At 44.4% G+C, this 16,342-nt stretch overlaps 1 protein-coding gene across 1 annotated transcript in view; it reads right to left on the bottom strand.

Annotated features, from left to right (window-relative positions):
- The window catches only part of BMP1 (bone morphogenetic protein 1), a 102,599-nt gene that overhangs the window by 29,609 nt on the left and 56,648 nt on the right, over nt 1-16,342 (bottom strand). The window contains exons 9-12 of the mRNA XM_075858861.1: nt 15,691-15,793; nt 15,463-15,579; nt 13,365-13,510; nt 4,464-4,659 (exon numbers count right to left, since the gene is read on the bottom strand). Coding sequence (XP_075714976.1) covers nt 4,464-4,659; nt 13,365-13,510; nt 15,463-15,579; nt 15,691-15,793 — 562 coding nt within the window. The remainder of the gene's footprint in view (nt 1-4,463; nt 4,660-13,364; nt 13,511-15,462; nt 15,580-15,690; nt 15,794-16,342) is intronic.

The following is a 16,342-nucleotide window of genomic DNA, read 5'->3' as shown; positions in this document are numbered from 1 at the left end:
TGTTTGTCTTCCTGTGCACTTAGCCAGCGTAGGGACCGCCGCCCAGTTGTACCTCGTCGCCTAGGGCGGGTCGTTGCAAGTAGGCAGGGACAGGGCGGTGGGTAGATTAGGGCTCACTTTCCCTTCACCTCCTTCCTGCCATTACAATAATATTGAAATCTCCACATATTATAAGCTTCCCTTTCATAACCTTGCGCAAAGTTTTGTATAAATGTTAGCGATTGTAACGGGACAATTGTTAAGCAAACCTACCAGGAATAAATATCTCCCCCGCTCATCAACAACAGAAGAATGCATTTGGAAGGATAACGTATCTTTAAAGGCTATTAACACTCTTGCTTTTTTTCTTATCAGCATTAGACGTAGAAATTACCGGAAACCTATGGTGAGTAAATTTCGGACAATTAGACCTAGAAAACTGTGTCTCTTGTAGACCTATAATGTCCGTGTCAGATGCCAATGCATCCCTCCATACGGAAGCGCTCTTAAAGGGGGAATTGAGCCCCCTTGTATTCAGGGACATAAATTTAACCGCCATAATAAAAAGGTATTGCAAAGCAGGCATAGACATAAAAAATTGTATTAGAACCCAGATACCTTTTGATCGGCCGTGACCCTCAAAGGAAAGTAGCAATCCCAGAGCACCAAGTTAAAAGGAAAAGGGAGAGGGCAGGGAAGGAAAAACAGACAATTTGTAAAAACATAATCACGTAGTGATAAAAGTAACTCCGCCAATTAACTTGGCCGACAGCTACCAAAACACAGGGGAAAAGAGTCTACACGGACACCATCACGACCTCCATATTGAAGCAAATACCCTAGAAGAGGTCATGGCTGGGGTTTTCTGATCCAACCCGGTGAAAGTTTCGAAGGAGAGCGTCTGACTGGAGCAGAAGAAGGGGATATAGACGAGAGACCACATTGATTAAGTAAGGCGGACCCTTCAGCCACGTTCGCCATAGTGTGCAGGAGCCAGTTTCTGTATACAATCAATTTGGCAGGGAAGCCCCACCTATAGCCCATATCGTTTTTCCTCAAGGCCAAGGTGAGAGGCAAAAATGTCTTCCTGGCTTGTAGAGTCGCTTGGGACAAATCAGCGTAGAGATGTATCTGCTCATAGGGTGCAGGTAGAACCGGCAGTCTTGTAGCAGACATGAGGGAGTCTTTAGTATGAAAGAAGTGAATTTGTGCAATCAAATCCCTTGGTAGCTCAGCAGAAAGATTTAGGCTTTTATTGAGCCTATGCGCTCTATGAATTATAAGATCAGCAGGTTTAGAAGCAGGCAATAAATCTTTAATTTGTTGCAAATAGGCATTTAGGTTAAAGAGGCTCTGTCACCAGATTTTGCAACCCCTATCTGCTATTGCAGCAGATCGGCGCTGCAATGTAGATTACAGTAACGTTTTTATTTTTTAAAAACGAGCATTTTTGGCCAAGTTATGACCATTTTTGTATTTATGCAAATGAGGCTTGCAAAAGTCCAACTGGGCGTGTTTAAAAGTAAAAGTCCAACTGGGCGTGTATTATGTGCGTACATCGGGGCGTGTATTATGTGCGTACATCGGGGCGTTTTTACTACTTTTACTAGCTGGGCGTTCTGACGAATCAGCATCATCCACTTCTCTTCAGAACGCCCAGCTTCTGGCAGTGCAGACACACAGCGTGTTCTCGAGAGATCACGCTGTGACGTCACTTCCTGCCCCAGGTCCTGCATCGTGTCGGACGAGCGAGGACACATCGGCACCAGAGGCTACATTTGATTCTGCAGCAGCATCGGCGATTGCAGGTAAGTCGATGTAGCTACTTACCTGCAAACGCCGATGCTGCTGCAGAATCAACTGTAGCCTCTGGTGCCGATGTGGCCGACACGATGCAGGACCTGGGGCAGGAAGTGAGTGACGTCACAGCGTGATCTCTCGAGAACACGCTGTGTGTCTGTGCACTGCCAGAAGCTGGGCGTTCTGAAGAGAAGTGGATGATACTTCTCGTCAGAACGCCCAGCTAGTAAAAGAAGTAAACACGCCCCGATGTACGCACATAATACACGCCCAGTTGGACTTTTACTGTAAACACGCCCACTTGGACTTTTGCAAGCCTCATTTACATAAATACAAAAATGGTCATAACTTGGCCAAAAATGCTCGTTTTTTAAAAATAAAAACGTTACTGTAATCTACATTGCAGCGCCGATCTGCTGCAATAGCAGATAGGGGTTGCAAAATCTGGTGACAGAGCCTCTTTAAGCGGTTGGACAGACTCAGGAATGCCTCTGAACTTGACATGGTTTCTTCTATTACGATCTTCCAAGTCAGCCATCTTACATTTAAGAGCATGCAGCTCTTCTTCCAAAGATACACGAGCGTCCACAATGTCATTATGGGCATTAGTTAGTTCTCCCGTTTTAGACTCCACATGATCCACTCTATCTCCCAGATCATCAATAGCAGTAGATAACTTTGTGAAGAATCCCATCAAATCATTTTGGAAGGAACCTCAGAGCTAGCACCACGTTTCTTTATAAAGGCTTCTGAGGCAGCCTGATCAGAGGAAGGAATATCTTCTATAGCCACAGATTGTGAGGGTACTACCTCAATAGAAGGCTCCTGAGCCAGGTTAGATATGAGTCCGGCTGGGCTGGCGGGGGTTAGACACCTCTGAGATAGGAGGGGAAGACACCATTTTAGGTAGGCAAATGGTCGTCACTTCCTTTGGTTGTCCCTCTCTCAGTGAAGCTGCTCGTGTCAATCCCGACTCTCCAACTCCATGTGCCATAGACTCTCCCCCGACAGCTGAGGATTCTTCCCTGTCGGCAAAGTCCAAGTCCCTCCTGGACGGTGAAGCTGGCGAGACCACACCGGAGGAAGACGCCTCGCCGCCATGCTTGTGCTACTTTGAGGTGAAGAAGTTCGTAAGGCGTTTGGGCCCCGTCTTTAGGGACTTTGTATTGGTCATCATGCTGGCACAAACCCGGAGACAGCTGGAACCCGCAATCCGGTAAGGATATATCGTCGCTAAGGTCGTAGCTAGGAGATCTCCGAACGGAGCTCAAGGAGATGCGACCGCTCTGTTCGGCATCCAAGCCACGCCCCCCAGTTCCTTTTTAATTTGAATGTGGTTATATTTCTTCTTGTATTTAATGTGTAGAGTGTGCTTTTGTTATATTGTATTACTCTGCTGTTTATTATGCATTACTGTGCACACTTTGCTACCTTTGAGGGATTAAACGAATCACACATATTCTTGATGAGCACAATACAAAAGGAGCAAAGGGGAAGTGACGTGATGGCCTTTATAAATCGCTTGTAGCGTGAAACGGTCGTAGGCATTTCCACATCTAACAGACCGAGATAATTTTTTCAATAGATCTTTTTTATTGCCACAGGCGGTGAGTGCCTCGTATTTCTACTATCTTCATTCAGTGGAGCACAGTGCTGCTCGACCGACGCACCATTTAAGCTCCTCCTCACTGCAGGGGGTGCAGTGGGGAGAAATGGAGTTTTCCACCAGTGGAGTCCCTAGCGGTCAGACAATTATCACCTATCCTGTTGATAGGTTATAGTTGTCGAATCTGGGAACACCACTTTGTAACTTTCTGTTCTTAAAGAAAACCTGTCAGCGCTCCCGACAGGTTTGCTGTAGTAAAAACTTGTACAAAATAGCAAATCTAGAGCATCTTTTCTTAAAACGCGTTTCTCTTCAATTCCTCATAGAAATATATGAATAAATTGACAACTGGGAGTTACCAATTACCTTATTAATATGGTGGGTCACTACCCAGTCTCATTCTCCACACTAAGGAAGATGTAGTATTACATGGCCGAATGGTCATCAATGAAATAAATTGACCAACCTGGTCCACCAAATCCGCTCTTTGTTAGTGGTACATTAATGGATTTTTTTTATGCCGGAGGCAATTTTTAGGGACATGGACATGTAAGTGTCCATTCTACCTTTTAATCTCATGAAATGCTAATGAGCACAGAAAGAGTAGCAATATAATCTAGAAGCTGCAAGTCTGTCACATACCAATAAAAATGAGGGTCAAATCTGGGAAAAAAAAACAAGGAGCCAGGTAGCCAATAAGCCTTGAAGTCTCCTACAGATTCTTAAAGGGCCTGTCCGGGATTAGAAAAACTGATCTTTTTTTTTCCCGCGGAATAGCGCCACTTGGTCCATTGGCTGTGTCTGGTATTGCAGCTCACCACCCTTCAAGTAAATATGGCTGAACTGCAATACCAGACAATGCCCATGGACAAGTTTGACGCAGTTCCTGAAAATCATCAACTTCTTGACTTGCTTTTAATTAATGTATATAACATTTCCCTTTGCCGGGCCACAAAAAAAATAAATAGAAAAAAAAAGGTGAAATTGGCACCTATAGTCTACATTATTGATCCGTCATTACTCTTGACGCAGCCACAAACTTATAGAGAACAGGAGATGAGGAGCAGGTTGTACCTACCTTTGAAGTAGTGGAGAGAAAATCCAGCTTTATTGATGGAGCCATCAGATACAAATCTAATGAACAGTTTATTGCCTGAGCTCTTGAAGTCTTCTGGCTTATCATAGCCACAGTAGCGGCCAATCAAAGGGCTAGTTTCCGAGTCGCCATCGCGTATTTCCAAAAAGTCATATGCACAGCTATCGTGTCTCTCAATCTGTGGAAAGAAGAGGTGTTAGCAGGGGCGTAATTAGGAAGGACTGGGCCCCATAGCAAACTTTTGACTGGGGCCCCCCCTTCCCTGGGTGTCACACAACCCCCCCCTTGTAGATAGTGCCTTTTTTACAGCCCCCCCCTGTAGATAGCGCCATACAGCCCCCTCTGTAGATAGCGCCATACAGCCCCCTCTGTAGATAGCGCCATACAGCCCCCTCTGTAGATAGCGCCATACAGCCCCCTCTGTAGATAGCGCCATACAGCCCCCTCTGTAGATAGCGCCATACAGCCCCCTCTGTAGGGAACGCCATACAGCCCCCTCTGTAGAGAACGCCATACAGCCCCCTCTGTAGATAACGCCATACAGACCCCTCTGTAGATAACGCCATACAGCCCCCCCTGTAGATAGCGCCATACAGCCCCCTCTGTAGATAGCGCCATACAGCCCCCTCTGTAGATAGCGCCATACAGCCCCCTCTGTAGATAGCGCCATACAGCCCCCTCTGTAGATAGCGCCATACAGCCCCCTCTGTAGATATCTACAGGGGGGGCTGTATGGCGCTATCTACAGAGGGGGCTGTATGGCGCTATCTACAGAGGGGGCTGTATGGCGCTATCTACAGGGGGGGCTGTATGGCGCTATCTACAGAGGGGGCTGTATGGCGCTATCTACAGAGGGGGCTGTATGGCGCTATCTACAGAGGGGGCTGTATGGCGCTATCTACAGAGGGGGCTGTATGGCGCTATCTACAGAGGGGGCTGTATGGCGCTATCCACAGGGGGGGGCTGTATGGCGTTCTCTACAGAGGGGGCTGTATGGTGTTCTCTACAGAGGGGGCTGTATGGCGTTCTCTACAGAGGGGGCTGTATGGCGTTCTCTACAGAGGGGACTGTATGGCGTTATCTACAGGGGGTCGTTTGTAGGGAACGCCATACAGCCCCCCCTGTAGGGAACGCCATACAGCCCCCCCTGTAGGGAACGCCTTACAGCCCCCCCTGTAAGGAACGCCTTACAGCCCCCCCTGTAAGGAACGCCTTACAGCCCCCCCTGTAGGGAACGCCTTACAGCCCCCCCCTGTAGGGAACGCCTTACAGCCCCCCCCTGTAGGGAACGCCTTAAAGCCCCTCCCTGTAGGTAACGCCTTACAGCCCCTCCCTGTAGGGAACGCCTTACAGCCCCCCCCCCCCTGTAGGGAACGCCTTACAGCCCCCCTGTAGGGAATGCCATACAGCCCCCCCCTGTAGGGAATGCCATACAGGCCCCCCCTGTGGATAGCGCCATACAGCACCCCCTGTAGGGAACGCTATACAGCCCCCCTGTAGGGAACGCTATACAGCCCCCCCCTGTAGGGAACGCTATACAGCCCCCCCTGTAGGGAACGCTATACAGCGTCCCCAACCCCCCAAAAGAATGCGACCTACAGTGTGAGAAGACAAAAGACGTATCCCCTATCCACAGGATAAGGGATACATGTGTGATCGCTGGCAGCGATAGGGAGAACGGGGGACCGAAAGTCCCCCAAGTTCTCCATGACTAACCTCTGACTTCCGGCGTCTGCGCAGCTCAATAAAAATGAAAGGAGCGCTGGTCACGCAGGCGCACAAGCGCGACCGGCGCTCCATTCATTTCTACGGAGCTGCCGATACGGATCCCGGAAGTCCGAGGTTTGTGATGGAGAACTTCAGGGGACTTTCAGTCCCCCGTTCTCCTTATCGCTGCCAGCGATCACACATGTATCCCCTGTCCTGTGGATAGGGGATACATGTCTTTTGTTTAAATGGCAGAGCGGGGAGATACCTCCCTGCTCTGCCGTAGTGTTCAGTGGCGTCCCGCTGTAGCAGCCATAGCGGCTGCTAGCGGAGCCTCCGGCCATGGTGGGGGCCCGTGCCGGCGGGCGACACGGGCCCCCTCATGCTGCGGGCCCCGTAGCAGCCGCTACGGCTGCTATAGCGGTAGTTACACCACTGGGTGTTAGCCACAATCTGCAGACTTTACTTGGTTATCCTTCACATCATCACTCTGGTCTATGGGCTGTGTCTGGTATTGCAACTCATCAAAATTCAAGAAAAGGTTTCTGAAATGCAATACCAGACCCCACCTATAAACAAGAGTGGCGCTGTTCCCCTTTAACCCCTTAAGGACACAGCCTATTTTGGCCTTCAGGACACAGCCGATTTTTGCAAATCTGACATGTGTCACTTTATGTGGTAATAACTCCGGAATGCTTTTGCCTATCTAAGCGATTCTGAGATTCTTTTCTCGTGACATATTGTACTTTATGATACTGAACAAATTTTGTCGTTAAATTCAATATTTATTTGTAAAAAATACCAAAATTTTGAGAAAATTTGCAAAAATCTGCATTTTTCTAAATTGTAATGTATCTGCTTGTAAAACAGATAGTAATACCACACAAAATAGTTACTAGTTAACATCCCCCATATGTCTACTTTATGTTTGCATCGTTTTTTGAACGTGCTTTTATTTTTCTAGGACGTTACAAGGCTTAGAACTTTGGCAACAATTTCTCACATTTTCAGGAAAATTTCAAAAGGCTATTTTTTCAGGGACCAGTTCAGTTGTGAAGTGGCTTTGAGGGCCTTATATATTAGAAAATCCCCATAAATCACCCCATTTTAAAAACTGCACCTCTCAAAGTATTCAAAACAGCATTCAGAAATTATTTGAAGCCTTTAGGCATTTCACAAGAAATAAAGCAAAGTAGAGGTGAAATGTACAAATTTCAATTTTTTTTTACGAAATTCATTTGTAATACAGTTTTTTCTGTAACACAGAGGGTTTTATCAGAGAAATGCAACTCAATATTTATTGCCCAGATTCTGCAATTTTTAGAAATATCCCACATGTGGTTCTAGTGCGGTAAAGGACCGAAACACCGGCCTCAGAAGCAAAGGAGCACCTAGTGGATTTTGGGGCCTCTATTTTATTAGAATATATTTTAGGCACCATGTCAGGTTTGAAGAGGTCTTGTGGTGCCAAAACAGTGGAAACCCCCCAAAAGTGACCCCATCTTGGAGACTACACCCCTCAAGGAATTTTTCTAGGGGTATAGTTAGCATTTTTAGCCCACAGGTTTTTTGCTAAATTTATTGGAACTTGTCTGTGAAAATGAAAATCTACTTTTTTTCTGGAAAAACATACGATGTTTTAGATTTTACAAGGAATAAAGGAGAAAAAACACCCCAACATTTGTAAAGCAATGTCTCCCGATTACAGCAATACCCCATATGTGGTAATAAACTGCTGTTTGGACCCACGGCAGGGCTCAGAAGGGAACGAGGACAATTTGGATTTTGAAGCGCAGATTTTGCTGGAATGGTTTTCGGTGCCATGTCGTGTTTGCAAAGCCCTGGAGGGACCATAACAGTGGAAACTCCCCAAAAGTGACCCCATTTTGGAAACTACACCCCTCAAGGAATTTTTCAAGAGGTATAGTTAGCATTTTGAGCCCACAGGTTTTTTGCTAAATTTATTGGAACTGGTCTGTGAAAATGAAAATTTACTTTTTTTTCTGGAAAAACATACGATGTTTTAGATTTTACAAGGAATAAAGGAGAAAAAACACCCCAACATTTATAAAGCAATGTCTCCCGATTACAGCAATACCCCATATGTGGTAATAAACTGCTGTTTGGACCCACGGCAGGGCTCAGAAGGGAACGAGGACCATTTGGATTTTGAAGCGCAGATTTTGCTGGAATGGTTTTCGGTGCCATGTCGTGTTTGCAAAGCCCTGGAGGGATCATAACAGTGGAAACTCCCCAAAAGTGACCCAATTTTGGAAACTACACCACTCAAGGAATTTTTCTAGGGGTATAGTTAGCATTTTGACCCTACACGGTTTTTGCTGAATCTATGGGAATTATGCCATGAAATTGAAAATCTAATTTTTTTTCTAATAAAAAGTAGTTTTAGCTCAGATTTTTTCATTTTTACAACAGATAAAGGAGAAAGAACACCCCAATATTTGTAAAGCAAACTCTTCTGAGCACATCAATACCCCATATGTGGTAATAAACTGCTGTTTGGACACATGGCGGAAGTTAGAAAGGATGGAGCGCCATTTGACTTTTGGAGCTCAAGTTTTGCTGGAATGGTTTGCGGCCCCATGTCACATTTGCAAAGCCACTGATGGGCCAAAATAGTGCAAACCCGGCAAAAGTGACCCCATTTGGGAAACTATACCCCTCGTGGAATTTATCTAGTGGTATAGTGAGCATTTTGACCCCACAGTTTTTTTGCTCAATTAATGGAATAATGCAGTGAAAATGAAAATCTACATTCTTTCCACTAAAATGTTGAATTGTTTTCATTTTCACAAGGAATAAATGAGAAAAAGCGCCCCAACAATTGTAAAGCAATTTCTCCCGAGTACGGCAATACCCTATATGTGGTTATAAACTGCTGCTTGGATACACCGCAGGGCTCAGAATGGCAGGAGTGCTACTTGGCATGTAGATTTTGGTTGATTGTTTTTTGGGCGCCATGTCGCATTTGCAGAGCCCCTGAGGTAACCGTACAGTAGAAACCCCTGAGAAGTGAATCCATTTTGGAAACTTTACCCTTCAGGGTAATCATTTAGGGGTGTACTGAGCATTTTGATCCCACAGGTGTTTCATAGATTGTATTAGAATCAAGCAGTGAAAATGAAAAAAATAATTTTTTCCCAAAAATATGTAGTTTTGCACCCAATTTTTTTCCCCACAAGGGGTAATAGGAGAAAAAACAACACATAATTTGTTACCCAATTTCTCCCGAGTACGGCAATACCCAATGTGTGGCCCTAAACTGCTATTTGGGCACATGGCAGAGCTCAAAATGGAAGGAGTGCCATGTGGCTTTTAGAGGACAGATTTTGCTGGACTGGTGTAGGGGCGCCATGTCGCATTTGCAGAGCTCCCTTAGGTACCAGTGTAGAGTGTAAAACCATGAGAAGTGACCCCATTTTGTAAACTACACCCCTCAAGGCATTTATCATTTGCCTGGATATATGACAGGGCTTAGGAGTGAAAGGCGCATGTGAGACCTATTATGGTGATTTTCGCAGCATTAGCCCACAATGGCAGGGCTCTGGGGTCAAATAGGAAAACAAACCCCCAAGTAGTGACCCCCATTTTGGAAACTGCACCCCTAAAGGCATTTTATTAAGGGGTGTAATGAGCATTTTGACCACACAGGTTTTTTTTTTCTATTAGAAATGAATGCTCAGTGGATGGTGCAAAGTGAAAATTGCAAATTTCCACAGGTATGTGCCATTTTAGTGCACAATATTTTGTGCCCAGTTCGTGCCACTGAAGACAAATACCTCAAACTGTTAAGCCGGTTCTCCCGGGTATGGCGATGCCATATATGTGGACGTACACTGCTGCTTGGGCACGCTGCAGGGCTCAGAATGGAGGGAGCGCCATTTGGCTTTTGGAGCGTGGATTTTGCTCGCTAGTTGTTCTGTTTGGGGTATTGCTGGTATTTGAGTTTATGATGTGGGGGAATATGTTATCTGTGCGGAGTACATCAGGGTATAATAAGAGGGTATAATAATGGTGTAAATAAATAATAATCCGCAGATATGTGGCCGGTGTCGCACTGATAAATGGCGCCCGATCTTATCTGCTTTTGGACTCTTTGCACATTTTGCATCGCCATATTCTGAGAGCCAAAACGTCTTTATTTTTTCTCCCCTGGAGCTGTGTGAGGGCTTATTTGTTGCAGGACAATCTGTAGATTTCATTGGTACCAGTTTGGGGTACATGCGATTTTTTTGATCACTTTGTATTTCATTTTCTTGGCAAGCAAGGTGACCAAAAACCTGCAATTCTGATGTTTTATATTATTATTTTGTTACGGCTTTCAACATGCGCTATGAATGACAATTTTACGTTATTCTGCGGGTCGGTACGATTACGGCGATACCAGATGTATATAGTTTCTCTTATGCTTTGCAGCGTCTGCACAATAAAATCCCTTTTGTTTCAAATAATTTATTTTTGGTGTCACCATATTCTGAGTCATAACTTTTTTATTTTTCTGTCAAAAAAGCTGCGGGAGGGCTTGTTTTTTGCGGGACGGGCTGCGTTTTTTAATGGTATAATTTTGGGGTACATGCAACTTTTAGATCCCTTTTTTTATTCTGTTTTGCAAGGGGTAGTGACTAACAAATAGCGATTCTGGAATAGTTTTTTTGAAATTTTTTTTACGGTGTACACCGTACGGGTAAAATAGCGTGATATTTTTATAGTTTGGGTCGTTACGGACGCGGGGATACCACATATGTGTACTTTTTTTTATGTTTTTTGGTTTTTCCTATAATAAAAGACTTATTATAGGAAAAAAGGCTGTTATAGTGTTTTTTAACATGAAAAGTATTTTTTTTAACTTTTTTACAACATTTTTATTAACTTGTTTTAACTTTTTTTTTTGTCCCACTAAGGAACTTGAAGGCATGAAGCCCTGATCGCTATTCTAATACACTGCACTACCTACATAGTGCAGTGTATTAGAGCTGTCAGCTATTCACTGACAGCAAGCCTATTAGGCTTCGCCTCCCGGCGATAGCTGCATCTAAGGGGTTAATCGGCCGGATCGGAGCCTTGCTCCGGTCCTGGCCGTTAGGGCACGATGTCAGCTGAGACAAACAGCTGACACCCGCGCCCGTGGCAACCATCATGGTTGCCGACAGGCTACAAGCCACTTCGATGCATCGATCACGTTGATCGATGCATCGAAGGGGTTAATCGGCCGGATCGGAGCCTAGCTCCGGTCCTGGCCGTTGCAGAGGGGTGCCGGACATCTGATTCCCGGCGGTGATACCGCTGGCTCAGCTTCTGAGCCAGCGTCATCACATACCCACGTCATAGAGCTGTGATTGGTCAGTCTGCTTTGACTGACCAATCACAGCGATCGCCGGCAGGAGACCGCTGTGAATGGTCCCCTGCCGTCTTACTGTGCTGGTCAACTGTCATAAACAGTTGACGGCACAGTTCTGTCACCTTGTCCTTTGACAGGGTGACAGTTTTTAGCCAGGACGCACCGGTACGTCCCTGTGGCTTAAAGCACTTCAATGCAGGACGTACCGGTACGTCCTGGTGCGCTAAGGGGTTAAACAGCTACTCTGGATCATCAATTATCATACACATGATAAAAGGGGGTTGACTACTTTTTATAGCCAATTTCCAAATGGGGTTCTGTACACCGATTGAGACCATATCCATTTGGCTTACTATATTGTACTGTTTGTACTCTCAGACCAAGGCGAAACATCGAAGCCAATGTGTGGCCATTTAAAGAGGCTCTGTCACCAGATTTTGCAACCCCGATCTGCTATTGCAGCAGATCGGCGCTGCAATGTAGATTACAGTAACGTTTTTATTTTTAAAAAACGAGCATTTTTGGCCAAGTTATGACCATTTTCGTATTTATGCAAATGAGGCTTGCAAAAGTACAACTGGGCGTGTTGAAAAGTAAAAGTACAACTGGGCGTGTATTATGTGCGTACATCGGGGCGTGTTTACTACTTTACTAGCTGGGCGTTGTGTATAGAAGTATCATCCACTTCTCTTCAGAACGCCCAGCTTCTGGCAGTGCAGACACAGCCGTGTTCTCCAGAGATCACGCTGTGTCGTCACTCACAGGTCCTGCATCGTGTCAGACGAGCGAGGACACCGGCACCAGAGGCTACAGATGATTCTGCAGCAGCATTGGCGTTTGCAGGTAAGTCAATGTAGCTACTTACCTGCTGATGCTGCTGCAGAATCAACTGTAGCCTCTGGTGCCGACACGATGCAGGACCTGTGAGTGACGTCACAGCGTGATCTCTCGAGAACACGGCTGTGTCTGCACTGCCAGAAGCTGGGCGTTCTGAAGAGAAGTGGATGATACTTCTCGTCAGAAAGCCCAGCTAGTAAAAGTAGTAAAAACGCCCCGATGTACGCACATAATACACGCCCAGTTGGACTTTTACTTTAAACACGCCCAGTTGTACTTTTGCAAGCCTCATTTGCATAAATACGAAAATGGTCATAACTTGGCCAAAAATGCTCGTTTTTTAAAAATAAAAACGTTACTGTAATCTACATTGCAGCGCCGATCTGCTGCAATAGCAGATAGGGGCTGCAAAATCTGGTGACAGAGCCTCTTTAATATGGTCTCAAGGTTGCATGCCACTTTCTGCTCCCATTTTAATAGGGACAATATTCTGTGGGTCTGGCTAGCTTCTGGGTTCTTCTTAGTCAATTAATACAGATGTCTGATGAATTTGCAGATCTTAGGTCTATGGGGACTGGTCGAAGGTCCTACAACAACACCAGCAAATTCTACCAGTCCGATTGTTTTTCGTGAGATAAGTTGGTGTCCTTTTATCCAACATTAGGGCTACGGATTCAATATTCAAACTTAAATAGATATAGCCCTACTATGGCTGCCACTTTAATTACAATGAAGCCAAGGAGAGGCGCCTATTCCATGACGTACAGAAAACCAAAGAGACAGTCCATACAATATTAACATGTTGCACAAAAATGTGACTGAAAAACATGGTTTATCCTGAAAAAACGAGTCTACCAGCATTACCATCCTGAAATGTGTCCGCTTTAGTCTTTTCCCTCAATAGTAGGTCTTGTTTCCTACACCACAGACTTACAGGAGGTTCCCTTCCCCCACCCTGGTGATGAGCCTCCCGGGCCTCTAACCTCAAAGGACTGAAACACGATTCCGATGTTGTAGCCTTCAGCCACACGCAGCTTCCATTTGCAGTCCTTGTTGGGCCTGTAATCGTCAGGATAATTTGGAGACTGGATATGACCTTCGTCTTTTATTACGTCTCCTCCGCACTCAGCTGCCAGAAGAAAAGATATTAAAAAAATGTAAAAAAAATTAAAAAAAACTTCATATAAAAAAAAACAAAAACCCCAAAACGGTTCAAGTACAAGACGATGGGTAGACTAACTTATAGACTATTACCAGGTGGGTAGATTGAAGATGCCACGATATTGGCAAGGTGATGGGAGCTGAAATAGACATATTATGGGCTGTATTAATAGATATACAAGATGAAAGCCCCTCAAATACTAGAAGCACGCTGCTCAATGAAGCCAGGTTATTCAAATTTCTTATAGACGTTCTGTTTAAACTCCTCACCATTTTAAGTATCTCTGCTTGTTGTCAGTGAATTATAACATTCTTGTTTACATTCAAAAGTTGACCAGTAGAGACGTAATACTTCTCACAGCTGAGAGTTTGCTAAAGTTGCATCGAGTCTAGGTGTAAAATTGTATGCAGTGTGATAAATACATCAGAATCACAAATCGGATACCTGCCCTGATAGGCTACAATGTACCAGTGACTGGCATGCACACAACAAAGCAAGAGATTATATGGGAGCAAAGAGAGTCCTTATGGCTCTGTACCAAGGAGCTGTAGGCACTCCAAATGCCGCTGTATGGTACCTCTGTATCAAACCATATTACAAAGATATTCTATCCTACAAGTGGTACAGTATGACGCCATAAAGTGCTATGTATGCGGTATTATGGAGGTTGGACATCGCTGTTAGGGTAAGTTCACACAGGGCGGATACGCTGCGTAAAAAGTACACAGCGTATCTGCCTTGGCTGCCGCAGGGAATTCCAGCCGAAAAACCACACCAAATTGTGGTGCGGTTTTTCGGCCGGAATGGCTGCTGTGGAAAACGGAGGAAAAAAAAACAAAAACGTGCATACTTACCCTCTGACGTCCTGCAGAGCAGCCTCCTGGGATGACGTCTCATCTTATGTGACTGCTGCAGCGGTCACATGGGATGAAACGTCATCCCAGGAGGCCGGCCTGGACGAAGAAGCACAGAATTCAGGGTAAGTATAAGATTTTTTCTTTTTCTGATTTGCGACGGAATCTAAACTTTTCCGACACAAAAATCGCAACATCCGCTATTTGTTGCAGGTTTACCTCCCTATTGAATTAAATGGGGAAAACCTGCAACAAAAAAACAGCGATATAAAATATTACACATAAATATTACAAATTACATTCAATTTCAGCAAGCAGAGATCTTGCAAAATGGTGAGGAATTGAAATAAAAACGTATCTTCGGAAGTTGCAAAACACTTCATTATGCAATGGTTAAGCTTTATTTACATAAAACGTCACATATTTCAAGTGGAGAAGGGGTTGCATTCTCTGGAATCTAATTTTAGACTTAAAAATGGATGTTTTTACACAGTGTAAGTGATGGTGGATTTGCGAAATTTGAGGGTTGAGCTGAAAAAACCCGCCATTATAAGGAAACCTCCTAAAAAGAAAAAGTCCATTATTAAAAACTAAATTTACAACACTGCACAGATAAATAACTTTGCAAACACTTTGCAAAAAGTTTTCTTCTCCATTCCCGACGAAAGCAAAATTTAGAACTGTGCTGGTTTCCGGTTACCAGAGAGAAGTGCATTGTGGGAGCACAAAACGGACTTTGAAGGTGAATTTTTCCTCGAACCACCTTCTAGTGGTTGAGGTACTCTACAGAGCGCAGCACCTCCTCCGATTTGGCATCCGTGGTGGTCATAGCTCACGGATCAGAATGTAATTTTTTGGATTTCTCATGTCAAAAATTATTTTTAGGTGTAATTATTTTTTAAATCCAAATTTTAGCATGCATTGCTGCATAAATGTCACATATTGAGCTAAAGGTGAATCTACATACACATCACATCAATGTGAAGTCAAGCACACACGACCAGACAGATAAATTAGACGTACAATATGCATTGCATGGACAAGATTAGTTTCCAATAAATATACCTTCATATGCAGCATGAAATCCCTTCCCCACGTAGTTGCTGCTGCTTCGAAACTCGATCCACAATCTACTATCGCTAGATAATATCGAGTCGGGGAGCTTGTCTCCACAGTAACGGCCTGGGAAAAGAGCAGCGAAGTATGGGAACGTCAGAGACCATACATTGTATTATGTCTATTTTATAGACCGTTTATCTCAAATAATGACTATATTGAACCAGACGACAATACCAATGAGTGGAGCTTTCTTCCAGTGCCCATCTCGGACTTCGATGTAGTCGTACCAGCAAAGTCGGCTACGGTACACATCCAAAGAGGTAAAATTCAGTCTGATCTTAGGGGAAAACAGAGTGTGTTAGATAGCATAAGAGATGCTACGGTAAATATTAAAAAGGTGTTTACCAGGAATATATAAATGTGTATAAAGAAGCCTAAAAAGGTAAAATAATAAACATTGCCATACACTGCCCTTAATAATAATGCTTTCTCCCCCTCGCTGCCACTTTCAAAATTCCATACTACACTTTGTTAACCTAAGAATGCAATAACTTGTCACCCAAAACAAGGTGTTACCAAAGCGTGGCAGCCAATCACAGGCCAGCGTAGCCACAGCGACGCCAAACATTGGTCTACACACTCTTGTGCCGTGTCATCCCCACGGACACCCGATCATTACTTTTTCAGGGCGCAGGACACAGACAGTGGCAGTAGAGGAATGGAGAAACAATATAAAAGGGGAGTGTAAGGGGAAAAAACATTTATTTTACGGTTTTCCATCAATTTATATATTCTCCGAAAATTGAATCTAAGATGAGTTGCTATTCTTTTTTTATTTTAAAGAGCCATTACCTTCGAAGGCACTGTACATATGAAATACTGAAGG

This window comes from Rhinoderma darwinii, chromosome 3 (genome assembly GCF_050947455.1).
Source record: "Rhinoderma darwinii isolate aRhiDar2 chromosome 3, aRhiDar2.hap1, whole genome shotgun sequence".
Taxonomy (NCBI): Eukaryota; Metazoa; Chordata; class Amphibia; order Anura; family Rhinodermatidae; genus Rhinoderma; species Rhinoderma darwinii.
The sequence above is the reverse complement of the archived record's forward strand: the minus strand, read 5'-3'. Positions and strand labels throughout refer to the sequence as shown.